Here is a 27,582-nt window from a genome sequence, read left to right as displayed (position 1 = left end):
TTCCATGCGTGCAAACTTCGGGACGTGACCAATGAGCGCTAGGCTGCGGGGCGGGTGAATCGTGATGACGCAATGGCGTCGCTGCAGGGGAGAAAGAAGAAGAAATCGGAAGCGGCCAGGGAGCTGGAAGCAGCCGCTGCGTTACCATGGGGGCCGTGCTGGGGGTCTGTTCGCTGGCCAGCTGGGTGAGTGGCGGGGTGGCCTCCCCTGAAGGGCGCTGACGGTGGGGGTGCGAATTCCGCCCGTCGCGGGAGCCCCGTGTGATCCGCGCAGAGGCAATGCTGCTCCTCCCTCCGCCCCACCACGGGGGGGGGGCTGTGAGGCCTGGTCGCCCGGGGGTGGGTGTTGTTACTGCCGTTAACGCTCGTCTCCAGGCCCGGAGACACCCCCCCTCCCGGCCGCCCCGAGCTCTGGGTCTGCTGTGTCTGGCGCTGAGCCCTGTATCGCGGCTGTTCGGGGGGCGCCTTCAGGCAGTGGCCGAGTTTAGAGATCTTGTGCACGGCGCTGTACGGTCACATAGCGAGAGGCAGGCCCAGCCCCCAGGAGCTGCTAGGCTCGAGCTGGATAGGCAGGCGGTGGGGGAAGGGTTGACATTGATAAGTGGTACTTGGTAAATGTCCCGAGGGACCCAGGGGATTTCTTGCTGTAGCTCAGGGGTTTCCTGCCTCATTTTGAATACTATAGACATTCTCTTTGTTTATTTGTGGGAAGTCCCTCCTCGTGTTTGTAACACAGGAAGGCGTAACACAGGAAGTAATCATTGCGTCATCAACAACACACAAATTGCTCTGAGAACATAGCACAGGCTCATTGGGTTATTGTAGGGCAAAGTCCACAAACCGGGGAGAGGGGGGGGTGAAGCTTTAAAAAAATGTTGGTTACTTAGTCTGTTATAACAAAGAATCTTAAACGTCTAGTGACACCACTTATGTTGTCTTTTGTTGTTACTACTTGTATTTCATTAACTTTAAAACAATGAAAATGTATTTGCTACTTTCACTTTCTAGTTCTCTTTGCAAATACTGCAATGGTATGTCTAAGTTTAAACGAACTGTTTTCCTATAAATTATTTAATTCATTTTTTTATGTTTGTGGGTGTAAATTACTGACAATGACCTTTGAAACACTTTTAAGATGTAGCTAAATAGTTGTAAAACTGTGAGTACTGTATGTTCTGTGTACTGCCATAAAACACTGGAACCAATTAGGCTGGGTTTTTTTCTAAGCTTGATGCTCTTGAAATCACTTTCTAAATAAGAAATTGAGAAACTTGTTTTAAATACTTGTTTCCATAATTGATAAATGCTGATAGCAGTAGAAAGAAATGAACACATTCAACCTTTCATAAATAACATCTCCTAAAGCTTCTCTGTAATCAAGAACTTCGAATTTGAGCGTGCACAATTCATGAGGAATAGAATTTCTGACAACAGCAAATCATTCATTGCTGCCCCACTATAACTTTATGCACATTATGAATTATAGACATTTTTTTTTCTAAAAAGGGGAGTGGTGTTGCTTGTGAAATCTGCCCCCTGTGTTTTTTCCTTCCTATTAGTGGGTCCCTACAGCCTGGTAGCCATTTGTATTAAGTAAAAAGCAAAATAAGTCTTGCATGTTCATGCTGAGAAGTGCAGAACTACTTGTTCTAATGTAATTACAGGGCTTGTGACTCTTAAGTGAGAATAATTAAACATGAAGCAGTTATGCCAACCGAACCAAAGTCAGGCCAATAAAGGTTGCTGGGAAAGTCCCTGAACGAGATAAGTAGAATGAAAGAATACTTGTTTAAGTTGTCGGGAGTGAGATAAGGGGAGACCTGCGTTTTTGTACCAGATGTTCTGAGAACGGCTTGTTTAGATAAGGAGACGCACTGTCTCCACTCCATGTTTCTGTTCTATGTCTGTTCTTAACTCCTCGTCTCCTGTTTGACAACCATACTGATAAAGTTTGGTGAGGTGTTATGACTTGCTCAAAGCTATATACAAGAGGGGTATAGGTATGCATGCATAATAGAGAAAGAGAACTTTAACTAAGGGGGGCGGGTGGGCTGCTTAATGAATAATCTGTGTTGCACAGAACTGTCTAAGGTGCCACAAGTACTCCTTTTCTTTTTGCATAGAGACTAACCAATTTATTTGAGCATAAGCTTTCGTGAGCTACAGCTCACTTCATCGGATGCAACTGTAGCTCACGAAAGCTTATGCTCAAATAAGTTAGTTAGTCTCTAAGGTGCCACAAGTACTCCTTTTCTTTTTGCGAATACAGACTAACACAGCTGCTACTCTGGAACTGTCTATAAAAACCTACTAGTTTTACCTAAGAGGCAGTTGGTTCCTCTTGGAGACGGGCCGCTCTCTGTTGTTGTGTGCACTCCTCAATAAAGAGCTTGTGTTTGGACCTTGCTGGTGTTGCCTGTCTCTCTGCGGTCAGACAACGAACTATGCTGTCTGGGGTTCGAGTCCTTAACATGACCATACCAGATTCCTTTAATCTTCTGATTTCAAAACTAAACTGTATTGTATGTGCATAATTTTATGCCTTGGAGTACTGTTATAAAACTAAAAATATAATCACATGTGTAAAAGGGAGTGCTATCACTTGAGACACTTTTTAAATTAAGACGATAGAGCAATAAAGAATTTATTGTGGGGAAAAATGCCATCAGGGTGAATTTTGATGTCTAAATTGATCACTTTGGTCTCTAATTTTTGTGATAACTTCTGCAGGAAGTGAGTGACTGGGGCTGTTAATTTGCAGGGAAGCTGTATTTGGCTGAGTAAGGGACTGTGGTTAATGATAATGTTTAGCCCTTTTGAAAGTGAGGTCTGTATAGAGAAATACCCTTACTGTTCCCATGTTGGTTCTCTAGATTCCATGTCTGTGCAGTGGTGCCTCATGTTTGCTGTGCCGATGTTGTCCAAACAGCAAGAATTCCACAGTGACACGTCTTATCTATGCCTTCCTCCTTCTTCTCAGTACGCTTGTTGCCTGTATCATGCTAGCACCGGGAATGGAAGAGCAGCTGAAAAAGGTGTGTGTATATATATATATAAGACATTTGTGATCTTTTTGTAACAAAGCCATGACCTATGCTAGTAGCCCCAAGTTCTTATTATTCGCCGTGGACTACCTCACACACACGTGCCCAAATAAATTGGAGATGTTGAAAGGGGGGAAATTTTCAGAATAGAAGAAAAATAAACTGTGTTGTAAATCTTTGGATTGCTAGAGTGTCGCCCATGTGCATAATTGAAATGTAAACTAAGTAAATTATGTTTTTTCTTTTAAATTCACATTGTCTTCAGCACAGCACTGCTTAGAGTGCCTGTCACTGTCCTGCAAATTCTCTCTGTAGAGCAGTTCATTCAGGTTTTACATTGCTGGGGAAGAGATTTATGTTACACCACTAATTCAGATGCGCCTGCTGTGTTGATTTAAATCCTTGAATAGGAAGAACACCGGTCCCAACTGGAGATAGGATCCTGTTAGGGTGGTGGTTGGAGAAGAGGATTCCAAGACCCGGGGTTACAGAAATATTAACTGACCAGTGTGGCCTGAGTTCTGCCAAAAAGTCAGTTGTCTGTTCAGAAGTGAGGTGCCACTGAGGCTGCCAGGCGGGAGTGGGCAAAGGAATATAATGGAAACTTGCCACAGTATATATATGGAATGGTTTTCTGTTTGGCTCCTAGTTTGAAATATTGATTTCACTTTTGTGACACTTGGACATCTCAAGCCTAGAGAATGAGGATACCAAATTCACATCCTTGCTCTAAGCCTTACACCCTGATACTTTCCTTTTGGGTAAATTAGTTACTCTCTCTGTCTTGGTTATGCAGTGATATGGGAAGGAAAAGGTGACACTAGGAACAAATCTGATCTCTGCCTGTGGACCAGATGCAAAGCCTTTTCTCACAACGGCTACCAGAGGGAAGCTAGCTGAGACCCTTGTGTTATTTGTGTATTCCACATGTTTGTGACTGCGGTCTTAGAACGGCAAGTTACAAATCTCTTTTTATCCAGGTGCCTGGATTTTGTGATGAGGGGCTGCATACCAGGCTACCACACATGAATGGCTTTGTCAACTGTGATGTGCTGGTTGGATACAGGGCAGTCTATCGAATCAGCTTTGCCATGGCAGTGTTCTTCTTCATTTTCTCTCTTCTTATGATACAAGTGAAAACAAGTAACGATCCGAGAGCCGCAGTGCACAATGGGTATGTAGGCATGGTATTGACTTGCCTGTTAACTTGTTTAGTCTGTCTCTTACCAATTTCTTTCCCAGATAGTGACAGATTCCTTAGATGTATGTGGATGAACAGCCTGGACTGAGTCCTTTAGTTCCTTTGCTGATTGCTAGAGAGCACTGCTTCTGAAAGTGTGTGGGTAACCAAGATCCCTAGGAAGCCTCCTACTTCCACTGCGTTTCTAAAGTACTGACAATCAGACGTTGAAACATTATGCCTTGAAATCAGATAACTCACCTCTTCTGTCATTTTCCCAAACACTTATCATTCTCTGGAGTTTGGAGTTCATTTAAAACTGCCATCTTCTTTTTAAAAAAGGGAGATAAAGATGGAGTGGAAAGGGAGACTCTTGACAAATATATTTTTAGGATACTTTAATTAAAAGAAACCTTTTAAAATAACAGCCTTTGTTAAATGTCTTATTTAACATTCTCTCTCTAGGCTAAAGCACTGAACAGTGTTTCAACACTATTCAGTTGTGAAATGTTATAGGTATTATTTCATCACCAAGAACCCATTTGGGTGTATAAGTACCTTGTCTGAGCATGTGCAGGTTTCAAAAGACTACTCTTATTTGGCAGTCTCCTATGTGAAAAGACCATCTCAGAGCATCCCCAAATAGACTGTATACAATTCTGTTCTGTCATTATTAGACAATCATGCCTGTTAATCAGCCATATTTTGTTCACTTAAAACGGGGTTCGTTGTACAGATAGAGGACCAACACTGTCAAACATGTTTGTCTTTTTATTTTAAAAAGGTTTTGGTTCTTCAAAATAGCTGCCATAGTTGGTATCATGGTTGGAGCCTTTTACATTCCTGAAGGGCCTTTCACAAGAGGTAAAGTTAATATATAGTCATTGAATCGCTTTTGAAAATACAAACTTTTTCACATATTACCAGAGGTTATAGTTGGTGCATTCCAAGTTATGGTTATTGTAGAATACATACAGTGCAACCCTATTTCCCTGGAATGTTCTGGTAATTAGGGAAGTAACGACGTAAGCAGGACATGTCCTGGGGCATAGCTGCAGTGTTTCAGATAAACAGGGCCAAGCTCCGTATTTATAGTTAAATACCTTAATTATTTTAAGTGTTCGTATGACTGACAAAATCTTAGTTTCTCTTCTGTCACTGTTCATATTAGCAGATGTCGGGAAAGACTTTGTTTGCCAAGGCATTTTAGGGATCTTCTGCAAAGACCTTTAAGAAGTTCTGTTCTCTTCAGTCAGCTATGCTAAGGAAGTGTTTACCTATTACTGTACTGTTTGCATCCATTTTGTAGGATTGTTGGGGAGTTAAATCACCTTTCATAAACTTCGATGGTCACTTACGTACATGAAAATAGTGTCTTACGTTAAATCTTGAATTCTTCTCTCTGAAAACACTTTGGGCCCAATCTTGCAAATACTTAGCACGTGCTTAATTTGAGTCATATTGAAGTAAGTGAAACTACTTGCATGCTCTAGAGCATGCAAGTAATGTGTAAGTATTTGCAGGATCGATGCCATAGAGTATTAGGGGACTGAATTTCCAGGCTATATTTTCACTATTCCTCTTAAAAGCTGATAAGCCAGTTTATAGGTTAATCTGAGGCTAGTTTTTCTACCTAGTAAAATACAAATGATGAGAAATAACTCTAACTTAAATCCCTTTAATGTCTTTTCTAGCATGGTTTATTATTGGCATTCTTGGAGCCTTTTGCTTTATCCTCATCCAGCTGGTGCTGCTTGTGGACTTTGCTCACTCCTGGAATGAGTCCTGGGTTGAACGAATGGAGGAAGGAAATTCTAGGTGTTGGTATGTGGGTAGGTATCTAAATCGGAGAGTGCAAAACCTAACTAGAAGAAACAAACAATGTGTACATAGTGTAAGTACAAAAACAAGGTGTAGCCTCTTACAGCCCTGCCACTGTGTACATGCTGTACTCTGATCTGCATCCTACAGCTGAAGCTCCATAGGTATCTGAGGAGGTAGAAGCTGCAGCGTTGCTCCACTATAGCTCTATGTACACGCTGGTTCTAGTCACATTAATTAAAATGAGAAGTAGACCTGTCAGTCACTGTCCAGTTTGATGGTCATAAGAAATAAAATTTAAATGTTGTGCCCAGCTACATAGAGAGGTATGGTCTGAATACAGGGCTACAGCCATTGACTCCCTTAATGTTCTCAAGCAAGTCAGCTCAGCTCTTTTTAGTCACCCTGTCTGTATAATGGTGATAATGTGGCTTGCACCTCATGCTTGTCGGCTGTTGATGTGATTTTTTTTTTTTTTAAATGGCTCCAGCAACAAAACCATAACAATTAGCAATTTAACTTAACTCTTTTTTAGCTGAGAACACTAACCTCTGTGGCTCCTTAGATTATAAATAACTTGAAAGAAGGGCACTATAAAGGCACCCAGTCTGTGTGGGGTAGAGAGAAAATCTTGCCTCTAAAATTCAGGGCTGGTAAGTGTTCCAATGGGGAGCCCGCAGAAGTATTTGTTTCCACCCTGTGTTGAGTTAACTTGTCTTTCTTTTTCAGCTTTATTTTCTTGTACGAGCTTGACCTACATCTTGTCAATAATTTCTGTTGTGCTCTTCTATGTATTCTACACTAAACCTGATGGTTGTACCGAGAACAAGTTCTTCATCAGCTTTAATATGATCTTGTGCATTGTTGTTTCCATCATTTCTATCCTTCCAAAAGTTCAGGTACTACATTTTCTATTTTTGCTTAAATCCTTTTGTACACAGATAGCAATATCTTTAAATCTCCTTTGAAGTATAAAAACAGCAAATGTATAATACACATTCAGAAAAAATTGTCACAGGATGAGAGCATGCTAATGATTGTGTGGGATAACTAGAAATAAGCAGAAAACTGAACCTAATGCAATAGTTCCTGAACTGTGGACATTTAGAACATTTTACTGACCATCTGCAGAAAGCTGGCATGTCACATGATGATGCTGATTTCTAGCTGTCATTGTATTAGACACATCTGAAATACAATGCACCAAATTATTTCTTGGTGCACTTAGTGAAAGCAGTTGCTGTGGTTGCCTCAGAGATACTACAGCTATCATGGATCAGAGGGGAGGCATCCAAGAGTTGCTGGGTAAAACTTTCAGCATACCTAAACGACATCAATTGGATTTAGGTTCTTAAGTCATTAAGATGCTTCTGAAAACTTTCATGAGATATGGTGCGCTATGAAAATTTCTAAGAACCCCTGGCCTAGTTAACAAACAATAAATGATGACAGATTAGTCTTCCTTTGCTCTGATTGTTTGTGTTGCTGTTGTAAGAAACCAAGTTGCCCTTTATGATAACTCTGCAACCCTTCTTATTTAATGCGGTTTCCACACGGGTAAATTGAGGGTTGACTTTGGATGGTTGTATTTTGGGTGACTGTAACAGGGAGATACTTTGACCTGTTTAGATGTCTGTTAAACACAAAATAGTTCTGCATCAGGTAGAATACACGTGCTTCACCTGGTTAAACACCCTTTGAAGAATACTGGGCATATCTGTTAAAGATAGGTCTTGGGTTCTAAAGCTGCTCCTCCCCTCTCTCTCTCCAGCGTGCCCCCCCCCATCTCTTTTGAGTCACCACCTCTGCTAATATGCCACAGAGGATTACTAGATGTTGTTCAGAAGTTATATGCTAGACTTGTATTTTGCAAACCTGCTACAGTCAGTCTTGTCACGGTTAAGTCAAGCAAGAGCTTCTGATCAAAGATGGTGTGCGCAGTGTATGTATTTGGGTCAAGAGGGATGAACGTGTGTGTCTGGCTTCCCACAGCTGCCGTTGGCCTGGCACGGCGAACTTCGGCCAGTGGGAGCTGTGATCAGCTGAACCTTGCAGGTAAACTGGCCTGGCCTGGCCCGCCAGCGGATTTCCCTGGTGGCCCACATGCCAAAGGTTGCTGATCCCTGTACTAGATGTTAGGCAAATCTGCAGCAATTAGGATTAAATGCAGCTGTATCTGAAATGCCATTTTTGACTCTGGAGAGCATTTTGTCTTTAAACAGGAACATCAACCGCACTCTGGCCTCCTCCAGTCCTCTGTTATTAGTCTCTACACAATGTATCTCACTTGGTCAGCTATGTCTAATGAGCCTGGTAAGCATCTATCTGCCTTGGTAGAAAGGTATTCCATTTTTAAAACAAAAACATGTCAGTGGAGCTTACTGTTATCAGAAGCCATTGTGCTGGGATTGCTGATCAAATGATGCATTTGAGAATCCCTACAACATGTGCTTACTCAGGTACAGAATTGCTACATAGTCAGGTGGTCCTATTCAGCTTCTCAGTGGCTTTCTTTTGTGTGGTGCATATTGCAGCAATCTATTCTGGAGGTCCCAAAGACCTGGTTGATAAGGTCTGGACTGAAGTTAATTCTCTAGTCCAGGCTTATCTGTTGCATTCTGTGAAATCCTTCCTAGTGAAACACAGAACTAAATATTTTGAGAATCAAGCAGTGTGGGGATGGGCATGTGGGAAGGATGGTATCTGTGCAAAGATCTAAGAAAGGGCTTGATTGGAGTACACTAATCTAGTCAAGTGAATGTGGGAAGACTTCTTGCCACTGATGCTACTAGGGAATCCAAGAGCAATTGGAAGTCCAGCAGGAACTCTAGACTACAAACCTGGCTGACAGAAGATGACAGGGATGAGTTTTACTAAACTTTTTTTTTTTGTAAACCTCTTTCAGATAGAAGCTGCAACCCAAGTTTGTTGAACATCATCACACAGATAACTGCACCCACAATAACTCCAGCTAATGCAACTGTCATACCTGCTACTCAGGCTCCACCAAAGTCCTTGCAGTGGTGGGATGCACAGAGTATTGTTGGACTTGGTATCTTTGTTCTTTGTCTCCTGTATTCTAGGTAAGATCTGAGTCACTCAAAGCAGAAACAGCACTTGCCTTCCTTCTGTGAAAACTGTGTGCGTTTATGAATGAAATCTACCTGCCTTGCACACAAGGCTCTGTCTAGCTTGATGTGGGCAAATAAAAATATGGAAGACTAGTAAAACTGTGAGGACGGTAGAGGCTTCACCAGCCCTGTTCTTAATTAGTTGAAGTCTTAAGCTAAAATAGGCCATAATAGCATGAAGTGGGGAGGGGGATGTTACTTAAGTCAGAGGTAAATAGTAAGAGAGTTGTTTCTGAACTGACCTCCAATCACAATAAACACATTGGGGTAAGGTGTTTGCTTGGACTGGAAGTTCAGAAGTAGCACACTGCTTCCACTGATAGCAACTGGAATCATTTAGTCTTGAGTTTCCAGCTCTAGCAGAGGCTAGGAGTCAACTTGCTGGTGTGATGCTGCCACCTGCAGTGATATCCAGAGCAGCGTCAGGTGGCTCTGGAGAGAGAGATGTTCCTATTCCAGAGATTTGGGTCTCCGATATGTAACATGAATGGAAATGGATCTCCTAAGGAGCGTTCCTTGTTTACCCTTTTGGAAAAATGTCAGTCAATCGCAACACATTTTGGGGGATGTAAAAGATTTGACTAGTTATAGTCACTAGTGAAACCCACCCCTGTGTTCTCTAGGGTGGATTTTTAACTTTTGTTTTTTGGGTCACTTTGCAGCATCCGCTCTTCCAGTAATAGCCAGGTGAACAAGCTGACTTTGTCTGGGAGTGACAGTGCCATGCTGGATGACCCTGTGGGAATGGATGGTGGATCTGTGGAAGATGGAGAAGTTCGTCGGGTCATGGACAATGAGAAAGGGGCAGTTCAGTACAGCTACGCTTTCTTTCACTTCATGTTGCTCCTTGCCTCTCTCTACATCATGATGACACTCACTAACTGGTACAGGTAGAAACAAAATGGGTTTAACTTTTTAAACATAAAATATATTTACGAAGGTAGGTGAAAGGTGCACCTGCTACCTCAACTCTGGGTGGCTGATCTGACTATCTGTGCAGCTTTAATTCCTGCTGGGAGAAGAATTCTTATGCCCCATTCCCCTTGATATCCAGTGAGTTCACTGGTAGCTTAGGGACTGGAAGTCTGAAGGCTACTCCTAAATCTGGGATATCTGTGGTTTCAGATCTTTCCTTCATGATAGTTGCATCAAAGTTGTGGTGATTAGCTTTTTTTAATTGGGGCATTGACAGAAAGGGACGGGGCAGCCTGCATAAAGGATTGTCCAAATTTGCAAGGGCAAAAGATACCAGACTGAGTAGATTTTTCTTCAGATTCCTGTGGTTGTGTATCTTTCCTCCTGTTGGCATAATGAGTTAGTCAGGGACTCTGTCCTTTGAAAAGTTTGGTTTTGCCCAGCTTGAGATTGAGAAGACAAACGGGAGAAGGAATGTTAGCAGCTACAGACATGGAAGCCACTTATGTGCTGAGGGTTGCCCCAGAGCTATTGAGACGATCCATCTTGAGGCTGTACTCCCACCACCTACTTACTGCCTTTTTCTTGTGATTGGCTGACCTACTACATGGGGTGGTCTTGCATTTTCTCATTTAGTGCTGCTGTGAGTGCTGTCTTAAACAAGGAAAGAGTATATGGAGGAACAGCTGCCTGTAATAAAGAACTGAAGTTGGTTCATAACTGGCTGTGGGGTCAATTGTAAGAATGGTGATGCATAAACATACATAGGCTGGGATGTACTTAGACTGGCAGGTGGCAGGACACCTCTAAAGTTCTGAAAGGAGGGATTTTGCAGTGTAGGGTCTTCACTTATAAGACAAGGAGCCTTTTTGGAAATGATGGTGGAATGTTCCAAACATGCTGCACCTTCGGTTCAGTAAAAGTGCAAAGACGGTGGCAAGTGGAGGCTTGTCGTTAACAACTCTTTCCCATTGTTACAGCCCTGATGCAGACTTCAAAACCATGACAAGCAAGTGGCCAGCTGTGTGGGTGAAGATCTCCTCAAGCTGGGTCTGCCTCCTTCTCTATGTCTGGACCCTAGTGGCTCCTCTTGTCATTACCAGTCGGGACTTCACTTAAATGATTGTGCTTGTCTGAGATTATGAAAATGCCTGAAGTTCCTCTGCTGAAAGCCAAAACGTCATGTATTGCTTCAGTTATTTCTTGAAACTAAGGCAAATGCATCTTTTCATGTTCCATGCAGGTGGATAGAAACTGCTGGATTGTGTAATGCTTGATGCCGTATCTCAACTACATTAATTTTGATACTATTTTATTTTGACCTATATGTGAGGTTAGCTGTTTGTGCATTTTTGAAATCTATCACCACAACTGTAGTACAGCACAGAAGAAAAACACCTGTAGTATCCATTAGTTCCAACACAATATTGAAGAGAACAATTAAACACAAAGTAATATAAAAGAAGAAGCTGCGTTTTTAGCATAATGCACTAAATGGTCAGTATGTGGAAGTGTAAGCCATGCTGCGTAAGTTTCTACATTCCATTGCAAAAGGTTGTCTAAAAGAGCACCTTCCTGTTTGTGGGCAGAAACTTATACATTCCCTCCAAGACCAATATCTTGAAGATGTGTAGCTGTTGACTGTAATTCCTGTTCCCAGAATAATACCTTTAGGTTTTATGGAAACTATTCTTTGATTTAGTATATTTGCCAAATATTTTAACTTTGATTTAACTCTAAACTCAGATACTTCTGTTTCGAATCTAAAATTATGCTGGAAATTTTTTTTATTAATTCTCAATTTGTGCTTGTCTGAGTTAATACACATTGTCAATATTTGCACTATAAATGCATTTGATTAAAATATAGATTAACTGTTCAAAGCATCTTTCAAACTCTCTCTGTTCCAGGTAGGTGCAGGGACTGGTGCAGCAAGTTCATAATATCCCATGATATTTTGAATTAACTTCAGCAGCTGTATTAGCCTACCACATGACTTAAAGGAAAGTTTTATGTGGCTCAAGTGGTGTCATATGACTTAATCTATGCTCTGATTTAAACATGGTGATTACACCTTCATTCCAGTCCTCTGATGCTGAATCATATGTTGGATGGTGAGTCTGTGATGAGCACACTTACAAAACACATAGCAAAGTGGACTTATCTTTTGACTGAGGACTATTACAATTAGACCACTAACACTAGTTATTTTACTAGAAGGAGGTAGGTATCCAAGCTTATGTCTTCAATTTTTAGCTTTGTATGTGCACTAGGATGCAGTAAAATGACAGGTTTCGGAGTAGCAGCCATGTTAGTCTGTATTTGCGAATACAGACTAACATGGCTGCTACTCTGAAACCTGTCATTATGCAAGGCACTGAAGGCTTATGCTCAAATTTTAGTCTCTAAGGTTCCACAAGTACTCCTTTTTCTTTTTAGTAAAATGTTGCTGACAATTCATGCCTAAGACCATGTTTAAGTTTCTCAGCCATAGCAGGAAGTGGACATGCTAAGGAGTTGTAATTTGGCCAATAAGTATGTTTATAACAAAGGACACAATACACAACTGTATGCTGGTAAGGAAGGAGAGTGGAAAGATGGAAAAGCTAGACAAGAGGCAAAGCCTACCCACTATCTTCTATCCTACAGCCACCCCTAAAGTACAATTAGCAGTCAGATAACCTTATAATTTATAGATATTAGGACTCCCTTTTTATTTATTGTAGTTGTAGATACTAGGCAACAGATGTTCATTTCATATTCTATCCTGGATGCTGACTTCATAGTGTACAGCACACTAGGCTACTTGAGTTTTTACCAGTTACCAAATGCCATCTACTGTTAGTTAAAGTACCCGTAATAGGAGATAAATCTATGTTTAGTTAATTAGTTGGAATAGACATGTCTTCCTGCATCTCAGCAGACTCAGGTCACATCTTACTTTCACCTAATGAAGATTCTCAGACTGTTTGTTTAAAATGGCCAAATGGCATTTCAGTTGAGCTAACTAAGCCAACTTTAACATTCAAGTAGATTGAACAAAAACAAAAAGTGTTAACTTCAACCATCTTGCTGGAAGCATTGGCCTCATGTCTCTATATTTAATGAATCAAGAGTTCAGTTTGCCTGAGTAGGAGTGAAGCAGCTCATGCTCAGTTTAGTACAACTTAAATACAAATGCAAGAGGGGAAATAAGTTTAAAGTTGCATCTTTAGGAGTGATTCCATGACATCTAACCTAACTTTGAAAAAGATTATTGTACATGTACACTTAAAATGAACTAGATTGTTATGACAGAATTGTTTAATACCCAGTCATGCATAATAAAAGTACATACATCGACCACTCCATTTTATAAAATGCAATATAAAAATAAACATTTTATCAAAATAACAGATGTATATTAAACCTAACAACTTTAGGTCCACTTAAACAAAAAAGCAAAATCATTTGAACAATCAGGTATATTACTAAACTTGTGCCAAAACACCCTCATTCCCTGAAAAAGACCTCTGAATATATAACACCTATTTGCCCTCATATAAATTCAAGTATTTTATTTACAGTATGCAATTAACCTTTGTCCTACTTCCCATGAGACAGTCAAGGTTGCCCAAGGCAGTTTGAGTATCTTTCTCTCAGTTAATGCCTAGCCAGAATTGTTACTTCTAACATTGTTTTCACTCAGCTAGCTTCACATGGAACTGATTTTTAGAAAAGTTTAGTTGAAACAGCCAGATAATTCTAATACTGAAAGGGATTTGAGTTAACTCCATTGCTCTTCCTTCCCTTCTACTTTAAAGATAAGAAGTCACTAGAAGTGTGGGCCTGTTGTCAACTACACTACCTATTTAGCTTCATAATTCCATCAACCTCTGAGACACAAGGGCTGCCTGTCATTAAAGGGCTTGACAGCTCAACTTTTCTACAATTTTTTTTTTTAAATAGTGCTTTGGGTACCAATATTAACAGCATGTAGATGTTAAGCTTAGTTCCTTTTGTGAGAGTCCACACTTTCTCTGGGAAGACAAGCAAAGCATCTGCCCCCATGAGGGAATTAGGAAAAGTTACAGCTGATAGTAATGGATAATGTACTGGCTTTGTTTACATATGCTGTATTACTGATGACAGAGCTATCATGAATTTAAAAGCTAGATTCCAAAGAGTCTAACAACTCCAAAACAAAAGTTCTGAGAGGAAAACTTAAGTCTCCATCTACAAGTAAGATGACCAAAACTATTTTGTTTAAGGATAAAGTACTACAAACTGTCAATTTGTCTTCTAAAGAAGACCTTGGTTTGAGGCTACAAATGAAATCTAGTTTGGTTGCCATAGTTTAAGGCATGCCAGAGTGAAAAAGCAGTGAAAAAGCATTGAAAAAATCAGGTCTTGCCCTGGTTGCTGGAGACTTTCCCCCCTACAAATCCTTTTTAAGGAGGAAGTTAAGTTTTCTAACATGGAGCTTTCCCTCTTCACTAGTTGAGAGCAGCTCCTCTTAGGCTATGTCTACACTGCACCCTGGTGGCATGCAGGGCAGAGGCAGCATCCACACTGGTATGTAGCTACACATGCCAAGGAAAGGCTCTGGGGCAGGAGAGGCTCTGGTGGCTCCTCAGTGCCAGAACCTTTCACTGCTTTGGGGAAAGACTCTAGCAGCAGGACACTATGCTGCTAAAAATAGCAGTGAGTAGGGAGGCACTATGTGGGCAAGTAGGATACATATGCACCAGCTTTAGGCATGTCTTTCCTCTACTCACCTAAGGAGTACTTTATCATCTGTGCTGCTTTTTATACTAGTGCTAGGGAGAAATGCAGTGTGTGTATGCTACATGCCACCAAAAGGGGCATGCAGTGTAGATGTAGTCTTAGAGGGGAAACCACCCAACCATGAAAGAGGAAGAATAAAGCCTGCCATGCACCCACTTCAAAGACAAATGCTGCATCCTGGAGTGGTTTTTTTTTTTTAATTTTTCATGGTGGACAGAGGGAAATTAATAGTATTCACTCAAACCATCCAAGACACCCCAACACATTTTTGGCAGTTAATTTAGTTAGATTGCTTAAAACCATAATTGTCAACCTAAGCTATGCCACATTCTGCTTATTTTGCTAGGTGGAAGAAGAGCTGGATTTATCTCCACAATAACGGCAAGCAACGTGAAGGTTAAGCACTGCACAGTACATCTGAGAGGAAAGTTTTGCTCAAATGAAGGGACACTAGTCAGCCCTGCATTTCTGCCAGGTCTGCACAAAAGTTGGGGGCTGACTGATTGTTAATGACGGGAATGATATTTCTCACCTGAAATGCTTTCCCCCATGAAAATTAAGACTAGTATAGAAAGGGGCAGGGGCTGTCATGCATTGATGTTAGAGGCAGGCTCCTATTATCTTTCATACCTAAAAAGGGGAAGGAAAGAAGAAAGCTATATTCTCTCAATAGACTCTTGCCAGCATCCTACACAACAGTAAAAGTGTTCTGTTAAAGTCTTTCTGTTCAAGTGACAGGATATGAACTTCTTGTCCCCATTGGAGCTATGAACTGCTAACTGGAAAAAACTTTATACTTTTTAGTCCTTTCAAAACCCAATCCCACGCTTGAATAAAAGAGCTAGCATTTTACCAAGTCAGGGAGCTGTGATTTCCCTAATCTATTCCTTCCCAAACTCTTTTTGGCAACAAAGTTATGCTATGGTGTAATCTAGGAAGAGACATTCAAACAAGCACAGTTTGGCACTCAGAGAAAAGGATGGTCCAACTCCTTGAGACCATACCTTTCATATTTACAGTAAGATAACCGGTCCCTGTTTCCCACTCGGCACTCAGTAAAAAGATTTACCTTCCCTATCCCCCCAAAGAAATTCCAGCCATTTAAAAAGTGCTATAAAGATGAGGTGTTTGGTTATAATCAGTGTTCTTGTCCACTGACAAACCCTTTTAAATAACGCGGTGTGCTTTCCTGGCTGTAATGAGGTTTCACCTTTGCACTATTTATATAGTGCATGACGTGCAAAGATAATGTGCTCAGAGTTCATTTAAAATTCAATACCATGACACAGAATGAACTTGGGGAATAGCCTACACAGATGCAGAACGTGTTAACCTCATTTGACATTAGAACTAAGGATCTAAAGTACTGGAACACATAACCTAAGCTTAAGCCCTACAGAACTGACCAAAGTCTACACTTTACAAAAGAAGCTGCCATCCAAAGACAAGGGGATGACAAATAGCAACAGTGTTACTTAAATCAGGACAAACATGAACAGAGAACAACGGCAATACAACAAATCTGAACATTCTTTAAAAATATCTGTCTGCATTTGGTTTACGAAGACTCAGATTCAAAAATTCTATCCAAAGTAATGTAGCTCAAGAACTACCGTGCTTTCTCTTACTTAATATTGCCTTCTATAGATGCTACCTGCTACAAAATCTTTCCACATAGATTCTATTTAAGTTACTTAGGGAAGTTGAAAAGTAAGGCAGGAAAGAGCTGAAGGAAAGAGCAACTGATTATATCTGAGTGAATGACCTCACTTCTTCTCAGGTTGTCTATATTGTTGTAAATATTCAAAGTTGCATCTTATTGGAAAAAAGCTACGCAATACATGATCTGAAAGGCTCGATTTTCTGGAAGTGGAATTTGTGTCTGATTACACTATGCTTTGAAATAACTAGTCACAATGTTTACAAAATTACGGTAACTTTCTCCTTTCAAATCCAAAGGGCAAATCTGTTAGGAATTCTACACACACAGAGTGTGCAAAATATCAGGGAGAAGCTCCAGTACACATTCTGATACTCCTGGAACATGCTAGTACACAGACAGGACCAGGTAATTAGGTCCAGGACTGTGACTTGGACATTTCTGACAATCTCCACTGACAGAGCTTCACTTTGCAGGGTGCAGTGATGATGCTATTTTCTGATGATTGCCAAACTAGCAAGTCTTTTCTGCCTTTTACCCTGAGAGACACACTTATGAGATTCACTCTAATGAGATATTTTTTCTCTCACTACTATTAAGAGGAATTTGCTAGACTGCATCTTTCACACTGAGATTAACAATCCTTAACACTTGAGGTGGCTTGGGAATTGTGTGACCTGCCTAGATTCCAAAGAGAACTCTGCCTTGCCCCCCCATCTCACCCACTTTAACTTGCTTTGGTTCCACAGCGTAAAATGCCTCTACTCACAAACTGGAGGTTTGGGGTAAGGAAGAGTTCATAACCCCACTGTGTTCTTACTCCTTTCAGAACAGGACAGGGCATCTAGACTGACTGTGCAAGGAAAAACTTCCTTTAACTGACTTGTTAATAACAGTAGTAGAGTTGAGGTTTCATGCCTCGCAGAGGCTCTTCACTCTGCTTCTCCTCAGCATCCCCACTCATTACAGCTTCAGATGGTGAGCTGTCACCTGGAAGAACCAGCTGAGAGAAGTCATGCAAAAAATCCTCTTCCGAGGCGAGCAGCAACTCATTCCAGGCAGCGACATCCAGCTTCCCTGACGTGCCACCATATTCTTCAGGAAGGATCCTTTGTGGAAGGTTTTGATGAAGAGAATTCAAATCAGAGCCATGAAGAAAAAACTAAGGAAGAAAATCCCAAAATATATTTTATTAAAGTATCAGAAACCTTTTCAGCTTGTAATTAAGCATTTTAAAACTCCAGCGAGACCAGCACATGACAAGTAGGGAGAGTCTATTTTGCTCTTTAAATAATTCTAAGGGGGCATATTTCAACTGGCTCTGCATGCACAATTGCAAGCAACATCATTTTCTTTTTGCAAAGGACAGTGCACAACATTGTGCATGCAAGAGCAGAAGCCAGTTCGATACCTGTTTGAAAGTCTCGCCTTATAGGCGATCCAGCTAGTAAATCTTAATCACAATAACTATGTTTCCAGTTCAGTTTGAGTCTAAACTCATTCACAAGGACTGGGAGTGCAGAGAAGGCAGCACTCAGCCTTGTGGAGAGAGGCATCCTCTTCTGCATGTGAAAGAGAAGAATCAACGAACTGCAGGGGGAACTGCATCCAACCTGTTTAGCTGATGAGAAAGTTACAACAACACAGGACCTTTGAGAAAGGAAGGGAAAGAATAAAGAGGAGTGAGAGAAAGGACAACTCAGAAGATTTCCTCCAACAAACATAACATTAATGCATAGGATGCTGTTGGCTCAATAATCCCAACTCCAGAAGAAAGTTACTATACTGATTACATAATATAGGTCCTAAAAATGTGCATTTAACCAGGTAAAATGTCAAGTTGTATTTATCAAAGAAAGCCAATCACTTCTGTCATTCTTCTGAGAAATCCTACTGACCAGTCTCCCTAACCCTTGGCATGTTCAAAGTGATACAGTTATGACAGAGCCAGACAAAAGCCAGGAAGCAAAGGATGATATAGTCACAGGCAGATTGAGTAAAGGACACTGCCATTTCCAACTTTTATCTGTTTCAATATTCATTACATTTCATGTCCAGCAAAGAGCCTGTCATTAAGTCCAATATTAAAAGGCACAATCACTTACCCGGTTTGCTATCTTTTCCTTCAGAAAAGGCTTGATGATGGCAAAAATTCCTTTGAATATGCGAGGCTCATTTATAATATTGACAGCTTTGATTCGAATGGGAAAACCATCCTGGGGAAGGAGGAGATTTTTACAGCGGTTTAGAAACACTGGACAGCTTTTTCTATTTAACCTTCCTGACACTGACTGCCCACACAACCCAATTGCTCCCAAGATTCTATTTGCAGTTCAAATGTAAATTGATGCAGTGAAGTAAAGTATATGGGTGCAAGAATCGGACAAAAACCAGAGTGTCTGGCACTCACATAGAGCCTGACAGCACTCTTGGATCAGGAGATGTACCACCAATAGTACATTTCATTTACTACGTCTCTACTTTTGCCCCAGTCTTCTTTTGAAAAAATATGTTTTTAATTAAGGCAGGAGCAGCTCCTATATAAAAATTACGCAAAATGAATGACCCTGGATTCTGAGGGTCAGATTCCCTGTACTACTGGGGAATCAAAAGCACTGACTGGCCAGAAAGAAGCCCATGTTTTAAACAAAGCATTTTAAATGATTAAAGGTCAGAGCCCATGTTATTTGGGAAAACTTTCATGTATTTGCACAGAAGGAGAAAACCTATTGCTACTATTCAACTGGAAATCTGAACAGTTGGTCAAATTGACTGCAAAAGATAAAGGGGCCCTACACTGGTGGACACCACATCAGCACATGGAGCAGAGGGAGGTTAGAAGGCTGTCTCAGCTGCCAGTGGAACACAGGGCTCTGCAGTATAAATTGCAATTAAAAAATAAGGTTAGTCATGGTGCTTTCACTGGGAGGCTTTCAGTAGGAAGAATCACTAAAGGAAAAAGGTGTTTTTAAGGATTATGGTCTCATCATTGAGTTACTGACGCTTCCCTCTTCCAATAACCAACTCTGGCCGTACAGAGAACGCATTCATTGCTTGGACTAAAGAGTGGACACTTGCACTGCACAAATGTTTTCCCTCTGTAAAATGTTTAATGAAGCTGGGGGCTCTTGGCAGCGAGAGATTGATAACTCTTGCAAAAGCAAGGTAGTGTGGTCAGAATCTGGGCAAGCTTCTTTGCATGCGTCAGCCAAGTTACCCCAAATCTAGCTAGCAAAAACTCCGATTATTCTAGCCCTGGGGTCGTCTCCTCTCACCACAGGCTTTCAAAGTGTGCCAAATAGCATCTGCTTTAAAATAAGAACTAGTACACTCATCTCACATGTGACTTACACCATATTTCAACTGGGGTCTTCAATGGCAAGTTAAATAAGTATTAGTCCCTCACCCAAACTTCTGTGTAATTATTTTATTATATCTGTATTTATCAATTGAAATTTATCACCCGTTTTACTTGTGTAAGTTCATTGTGGATTCAGACAGAACTTTGCAAAACAATCATGTTCAGATTGTGGAACTTCTGTAAGAACGGTGAGAAGTATTAGCCAGTGTGCAATTAAGTGTCTATTCTTGTCTCCACGGAACTCTCCCCATTCTCCCTGCAGGGATCCAGCAAAAAAGCATGCACAGCTCAGACTAGACTAAAGCTCACGGGAAGAAGAAAGTCATTCAAGAGGAGCTTGCCCACAGTTACATTACCATGCTCCCCTCTAGACCAGAGGTGGGCAAACTACGGCCCATGGGCCACATCCGGCCTGCGGGACCGTCCTGCCTGGCCTGGGAGGCTAGCCCCCACCCCTGCAGCCTCAGCTCGCCAGGCTGCCGGCGCAATGCTCTAGGCGGCGGGGCTGTGAGATCTTGCTAGGCACCGCAGCTGCAGAGCCGCAGCCTGACCTGGTGCTCTGTGCTGCACGGTGGCATGGATGGCTCCAGCCGGGCAGCATGGCTGCCTGTCCTAGTGCTCTGAGCCGTGCGGCTGTAACACTGCCAGCCACCAGTGCTCCAGGCAGCGTGGTAAGGGTGTGTGTGTGTGTGTTGGATAGAGGGCAGGGGAGTTCGGAGCGGGGATCAGGTGGCGGGGTATGGATAGGGGTTGGGGCGGTCAGAGAGCAGGGAACAGGGCGGTTGAATGGGGGCAGGGGTCCTGGGAGGGGGGCAGTCAGGAAGGAGGGAGGGGTTGGATGAGGCGGCAGGGGTTCCAGGGGCCGTCAGGGAGAAGGAGTGGTTGGATGGGGCAGGGGTCCTAACTGGCCCTCCATACAATTTCGGAAACCCGATGTGGCCCTCAGGCCAAAAAGTTTGTCCGCCCCTGCTCTAGACTACAGAAAATGCTACAACTAAAATTATGTTCCTCTCCTGCCACTCAGACAAAGTAACCTATGTCTGCTTTGCACTTCCTTCTATGCTGCCCCCCTAGGCTTGGAGCAGCCTCTCTCTTCTCAACCTCTTTCCTCTTAGAAATCTTTCCTCAAAACACAACTTTCAGGGAAGACTTTCAAAAGTCAACTCTGCAAAATTCCTGCAGCACCACTTGAAATCTGCGCAATCACCCAAGGCTCAGTGTGTGAATGGTTCTATGTCCCATCTAGATTGGAAGCTCCTTTAGCAAAGACCATTTGTACAGCAGAGCATATTATCAACACTCAAAGATCAGCAAGGGGGTCTCTTCTTCCTAGTCTTACTTCATGTATCCTCCCCCTACCAGATGGCAAGCGGGCTCAACAACTCAAACTTCAAGTTCCCAAAGTAGCAGCAGACTTGGGAGGCTCGGAGTATAAAGTCAGACCCATTAGCAGCCAGCATCAACCAGTTAAGAGCTGGCAGAAGGCAGAAACGCATTTTTAAAAGCATTCAGGTAAAAGCCAACATATGAATATTTTTGTTAGCATTAGCAGAACTCTAGACATAGAAGCAGTAGTTTACAGTGCACAAGGCAGGTCTTACCTGAAGAATTCCAATCACTTTTTTGGCTACAAAAGGACCAAAATGAGATGCCTTAGATAAACTGACTCCATTGTAGTCTGCAAGGATTACAATTCCATTCACTTGGGTCTCTTCAGACTGAATGAGTTTTTCTAATGTTAAGTATATGGCACGAATGTTCTCAGTAATTGGATAATTACTTGGTGTCCATCTGTCTAAGGTTACAAAACGTATGGTTATTTGGAAAGTAAATATAAAATGACTATATATATATGCCAAAAAATGATGATCTATTTCCCAGAACTCCAAAGTTATTCTTTAACACCCACACTCCTAGTTCACAGTAACATTTCTCAAGCAAGATGCCATACTTACTTCAAGGAGCAAAGACTGTGATCTTACGAACCCCCTACTTTCCCCAGCACAGATTACTAGAAGAGAAATCATTTTATCTCAGAAAGAAAGCAGGTAGACGGGAAAGCAAAGTATGAAAACAGTTTACAGCAAACCTGGCAGCACTGAAAGCAGATTTGGGATGTCAGAGGCTCTTTGCCCCACCTTGAACCCCCAGCTTGTTGTCAAAGAGGCTTATTATAAATGTGCATCTAGAAGACAGCAGACTTATTGCTATCTCAGGCTGATTGCACATTCATATTTTTCTCAAATCATCAGGCAACCACATTAACCCACTTTGTATTTTTGGTTTTAGTCAACTGCAGCTATTGCTAAAATAGGAAAAAAGTGATCTAAATTGGGCAAACAACAGACATTAATCCTTTCACAAGTAACTTTTCAGATTTCAAAAGGAAGCAATACCATGTAATCTGCAAGAGTCACCAGTGTCTGCAAGGGAGCAAGAAACAGACTTTGGCACAGTCAGAGATACCTCAAAGACACAAAGAATCTTGTTCCAACCAGGGAATTCAGGCATTACAATACCTGGACGAATGCAGACAACGTGGCGTCCCTCAGTGTCCAAGTGAGGCAGCACAGTGACAAAGCCAGATGCTAGGACAGCCTTAATTGCAGATGGTTTCAAGTTATTGAAGACCTCAGGCCAGCTCCTTCTGCAGCTGTGATAGTTCACCAGAAGCTGTAGCGCTCGGTCATAATCAAATTTCCTGGCTCTAAGGAACCTTAGCAAGAAAGCATCGTCCAGACATGTGCCCAGAGTAGGGTAATCCTTACACACCATGTCTCGGAGGGCTTGCACATCACGAAGCCTCCATTCAGGTTTCTCCTGCAGCTCTTCACGAGCCTTGGCAATAAGTTCAGGAGACAGTGAGCACACATACCTTGGCCGATCTGGCAGGAACTCATTATCTGATGGAGACCCCACGGATGGGCTTGTTCGGGTACAACCACTGTCTCCTGACATTAGTTAGCAGGAAGTCTGTCCAAAACAACGCACACAACAAATAATCCCCATACTATCAGTCATAATGCTTAGTATTTACATGATATGTATTATCCCCAATACACAGGTGGGAAAATTATGGCACAGAGAGGCTAAGTGGCTCAATCACAGGCACAATGGGAATTGGTATTAGAGCCAGAATTAGCGTTCAGGAGTTCCTGTGTCCCTGTCCTAGAATCAGATTACTAGACCATGTCATTGTTTTATGCCCCAAAACGGTATAAAATAATATTAGAAGAAGCTTTTGCACATAAGTCAGTTGATGATGACAGAGCTATGGAGCTGTGCCACCAATAAACTGCGAGCAATAGATCAAAGAGACATAAGTTTGTATTAGCATTTCATTTACTTTCAGTTTTTATTTGGATATAAATTGTCCTGATTGGGATTTTTAGGGTCTCTTACACCAACAGATCTGTATCAATACAGCTGACTGAAGTTTTCTAAGTCTCTGCATAAGGCATTGGTCAAGTCACAATCACTACCCTAAGAAACTCTTCTATCGGCTTGCAGCAGGAAGTTTTCATTGAGATCCCCTACAAAGTGGTGTGTAACTGCCAATGAGCATTTATGACATTTATATCATTTTGGCAATTAGATACTTTATAGTCAGATGTGTAGCATTCCAGAAGTACCTGTCTTAATTATACTGGAAAGTACTGCAGTGCACAGACTGGAGAAGTGTAGTGGATACAGAAACAAATTCTTATTGCAACAGTTCCTCAAATATATAGCAGATTAAACAGCAGATACCTTCAAACTGGAAATATGAATTATGTTGCAGAGTCCTTTATTGCCTAAACACAAGAACGGCCATACTGGGTCAGACCAAAGGTCCATCTAGCCCAGTATCCTGTCTTCCAACAGTGGCCAATGACAGGTGCCCCAGAGGGAATGAACAGAACAGGTCATCATCAAGCGATCCATTCCCTGTTGCTCATTCCCAGCTTCTGGCAAACAGGGGTTAGGGACATCTGGTGAGTGGACAAGGGAGAGGGGAAGAGAATAAAGGATGAAATACTATATTTGAGTTATTTCTTGGAGCTTGACTTGGGACTGGCACTAGGAAAAAATAGGATTAAATTTGTGGCTACTGTGATTCCCATTCACCTGCACAGAGCCCTTCTGAAAGAGGTGCTGGGCGACGGGAAGGCTGTGCCTTCCCCTAGAGTACTGAGTAGGGATCATCTGTATAAACATCGGACAGGATCAACTCCCTGATGCAACGGCATAAACTGATCCTTTCATCTTCTGCAGCAGAACCTAGGGCCTCGGTGCGAGGGAGCAGGATGGGCGTTTGGGTTGTTTCCTGGGACGTGTCTCCTCTCGTCACACCCCAGGGAGGCTAGGTAGTAGTCTGGATACCAGCAGCAAGGGCTAAGCATCACCCCCATCTGTTCGCAGCCGGGGCTGTCAGCCCTTTAGGCACCACAGCTGGCGCCCATGCGCGATTGGGAGGGGGCCGATTTCCCTAAACACCTGCCCCCAGGCAGGGGACCCTGCTCAGTCGGGCACAGGGGCCAGGTCCCGGCCACTGCGCCAGGGGCAAGACTGGCAGCCTCCCAGGCCCTGTATCAATGTCACAGACCCTCCCCCCCCCGCGACAGCACCGAGCCCCCCAATCCGGGGGGGGGCGCCCCCGGCCCCTCCACGCGCTCGGTCCCACGGCAAGAGAGGCCACCCCTCCCCCACTGTCTCTCTCCTCACGCCGGCCCGCCACGCCCCATCGCCCGGGCCTTCCCCAGGCAAATTACCGGAGCGCCGGCTCCGAGCAGGAGGAACCGTTCCGGGGGATCAGACACCGTGACCCCGGAACCACAGCGCCCACAGCCCGCCGGAAGTGACGCAAAGGCGGCGGCAGAGCTCACGCGCTGAACGCCAGGGCTCCGGCGTGGGGGAGGGGGCGCATTAATTCCCCCGGTACCTTCCGTGGGGGGTCAGGGTGTCCCCCCCCGCCGTTGTGGTACCTTCCGGGGGGGGGAGGATCTGCTCCCCCACGTGTTGTAGGGCCTTCTGGGGGTGCGGGGTGGCCGGATGGGCCGTTACCCCTCAACGCGTTGTGGTACCTTCCAGGGGGGTGAGGCTGTCCCCCCCACCCCCATACACATTGCTATGCTTTCTGGAGTGTGAGGCTGCCCCCCACTGTTATACCTGAATGGGGAGGGGGTCAAGATGTGCCATGTCTCCCCACCCCACATGTTATGGTACCTTCGGGGGGGGGGTGAGGATATGTCCCCCCCCCACGTTGTGGTACCTTCCAGGTGTGTGTGTTCTTGTGCACTCCACACCTTGGTACCTTCACCCTCCTGGGGCTGGGGAAGCAGCTCCAGGTCCTGCCAGCAGAGCAGGGTCTGCATATCACAGTGCAACCCCCTGCAGAGACCACAGTCCCCAGCCCAGCACTGGGGCTGCCTGCAGGATCACTGGTCCCAGCGGGGCCCTGCTTCTTGGTACAACAAACCCATCCGTGTCAGAGCATCCATAGTCAATGATTATTTCGCTATTGACAACTATTTTTTGAGATCTGCTTGTTAGCTAGGTTTCGAGTAGCAGCCGTGTTAGTCTGTATTCGCAAAAAGAAAAGGGGTACTTGTGGCACCTTAGAGACTAACATTTATTTGAGCATAAGCTTTCGTGAGCTACGTCCAATACATCTGATGAAGTGAGCTGTAGCTCATCAAAGCTTGTGCTCAAATAAATGTGTTAGAAAAGTACTCCTTTTCTTTTTGCTTGTTAGCTAGTTTGCAATACATATAGTGTGTGCTTTATGGATATTGCATAGTGCCTTTTTTAAATCAAAAAGTTGTGTGGTACTGAGTCAAACACCATGTAAAAGTCTAAGGACATTATATCTACATGGTTACCCTTATCAAACAAATTTATAATCTTATCAAAGAATGAAATTGGATTTATTGACAAGACCTATTTTCTATAATACCATGTTGACTGGCATTAATTATATTCCTATCCTTTAATTCTTTATCAGTTGAATTCCATATCAGCTTGTCATTAGTTTGCCTACATTGATGTCAGTCAAACTGGCACATAGGTACCTGCATCATCCCACTTGTCCTTCTTTGACTATTGCCCAATATTAGCACCCCTCTGGAATTTTCCTAGTATTCCAAGGTTTATTAAAAATTAACATCAGTGGACCAGAGATCTCCTCAATCAACTCTTTTAGGACTCTTGGGTGCAAGTTATCTTGCACTGCTGATTTAAAAATGTTCATCACTCGATGCAGATGTCTAACATCCTTTTCAGTTATTAGTGGAATGGACAGCACTTTGTCATTCTCCTACAATATGCGTACTTCATTCTACTTTTTCCATATAGAGAAAAGAACTATTTATTGAACACTTCTACCTTTTCTGTATCATTATTAATAATTTTACCATATTCATCTAACCTATACCATTGCTAGAATTTCTTTTGTTCCTAGTATATTTGAAAAAACTTCTTAACTTTATCCCTGGCAGCTATGGTTTTTTTTCAGGTGTCTTTAGCTTCCCTCATCAATTTTCTGCACTTAATAAATTCTAATATATGCAGATTGCTATCTAGTCCTTATTAATTTGTTATAGGTATATTAAATATTTATTTATTTTTACTTGCTGCCTTCATTTCGCTGCTGAACTAGGATGGGCTTTTAGTCAAAGCTGTTCTGTTTTTTTGCTAGTAGAATGATGGCTTTTTAACCATATAATAAACTATTCTTAAAGAATTCTCAATTTTTATTCACATTTTTCTGTCTAAATTTGTCTTCCCAATCAATTTTGCTCACAGTTTTCCTCAGATTTGGGAAATTAGCCCTTTTGAAGATATTACTAGTTATGACTGTCCTGTTGTTTTCCAATATTGAATGTAGTCAGGTCATGATCACTAGTCCCTAGGCAACCACCAACTTCCAGTCCAGTATTTAATTCATCTTTATCTATCATAATGAGATTCAGAATAAATTTACATTGAGTTAGGGGCAATAACTTTTGCATTAAAGCAAATCACACTTAAACAAGTAGATTCAGGAAACACACACCTGAAAGAGCCAAGAAAAAATAATTTAGGCAGCTCAGTGACAGGGAGAAACCTAAGAAGCAGAAATGCTGAAAGAGACCTAGTTGAGAGAGGCATTGTTTTATTTTATTTGATTTATTATGCATATAGCACCCTCTTGGTGCTGTTCACTTTGCAAGCAAGTATGAAGACAAAGTTCCTGAAGTTTACAACCATTTAGTGGACACAGCTGACAACAAATTAAATGCATTTGCAGTGTGAAATGGCCACAGAAAAGGCCTGTGGAATTTTGAGGCTACACTTCTAAGGTGTCCTGGAGCAGAGAGATTATTATCGCTCTCTATATGGGTCAGATGTGGCTGTGCCTGGAATATTTTGTTCAGTTTTGGGAACCTTAGTTCCAGAAGGGTATTGACACAAATTGGAGTGAGTTGGGTGAAGAGCAACAAAATTGATCAGGGTGCTTGAGAGTCTGGCAGCATCTGAAGGGTGTGAACCTTAAGAAGGGAAAGGAATTATTAGTGGGTGTATATGAAAGTGGGGGCTCCACTGTGAGAAATAGGATGGCATTACAAAAATGTTAGCTCAGTATCAGGAAAATCTAGATGGAGAGGTATCAGGGTATGGGATAGTCTCTAAGGAAAGCAGTGGAAGCCCTTATGCTTGGGGTTTTTAAAACTCATTGGCCAAAAC

At 42.4% G+C, this 27,582-nt stretch overlaps 2 protein-coding genes across 6 annotated transcripts; one reads left to right on the top strand and one right to left on the bottom strand.

Annotated features, from left to right (window-relative positions):
• Positions 1–47: 47 nt before the first annotated feature.
• On the top strand, positions 48–11,973 carry SERINC3 (serine incorporator 3). Its single transcript, XM_073309589.2, has 10 exons — positions 48–185; positions 2,873–3,034; positions 4,024–4,217; positions 5,008–5,087; positions 5,918–6,055; positions 6,774–6,943; positions 8,267–8,357; positions 8,950–9,127; positions 9,838–10,065; positions 11,071–11,973. Exons 1-10 carry the CDS (start codon positions 147–149, stop codon positions 11,207–11,209), a joined length of 1,419 nt encoding a protein of 472 aa, XP_073165690.1. The 5' UTR covers positions 48–146; the 3' UTR covers positions 11,210–11,973.
• Positions 11,974–13,428: 1,455 nt separating this feature from the next.
• TTPAL (alpha tocopherol transfer protein like) lies at positions 13,429–24,711 on the bottom strand. Of its 5 annotated transcripts, none has more exons than XM_073309586.1 (5): positions 24,630–24,711; positions 22,398–22,851; positions 21,480–21,673; positions 18,623–18,733; positions 13,429–17,679 (listed from the first exon to the last, which is right to left on the bottom strand). In XM_073309586.1, exons 2-5 carry the CDS (start codon positions 22,834–22,836, stop codon positions 17,404–17,406), a joined length of 1,020 nt encoding a protein of 339 aa, XP_073165687.1. In that variant the 5' UTR covers positions 22,837–22,851; positions 24,630–24,711; the 3' UTR covers positions 13,429–17,403. The 5 variants fall into 5 exon arrangements, with proteins under 5 accessions (XP_073165687.1, XP_073165686.1, XP_073165688.1 ...); XM_073309585.2 differs by having other exon boundaries at positions 22,398–23,849; positions 24,630–24,682; XM_073309587.1 differs by lacking the exon at positions 24,630–24,711 and adding an exon at positions 23,629–24,608.
• Between the last annotated feature and the right edge of the window lie 2,871 nt (positions 24,712–27,582).

This window comes from Lepidochelys kempii, chromosome 13 (assembly GCF_965140285.1).
Source record: "Lepidochelys kempii isolate rLepKem1 chromosome 13, rLepKem1.hap1, whole genome shotgun sequence".
Lineage (NCBI taxonomy): Eukaryota > Metazoa > Chordata > Testudines > Cheloniidae > Lepidochelys > Lepidochelys kempii.
The sequence above is the reverse complement of the archived record's forward strand: the minus strand, read 5'-3'. Positions and strand labels throughout refer to the sequence as shown.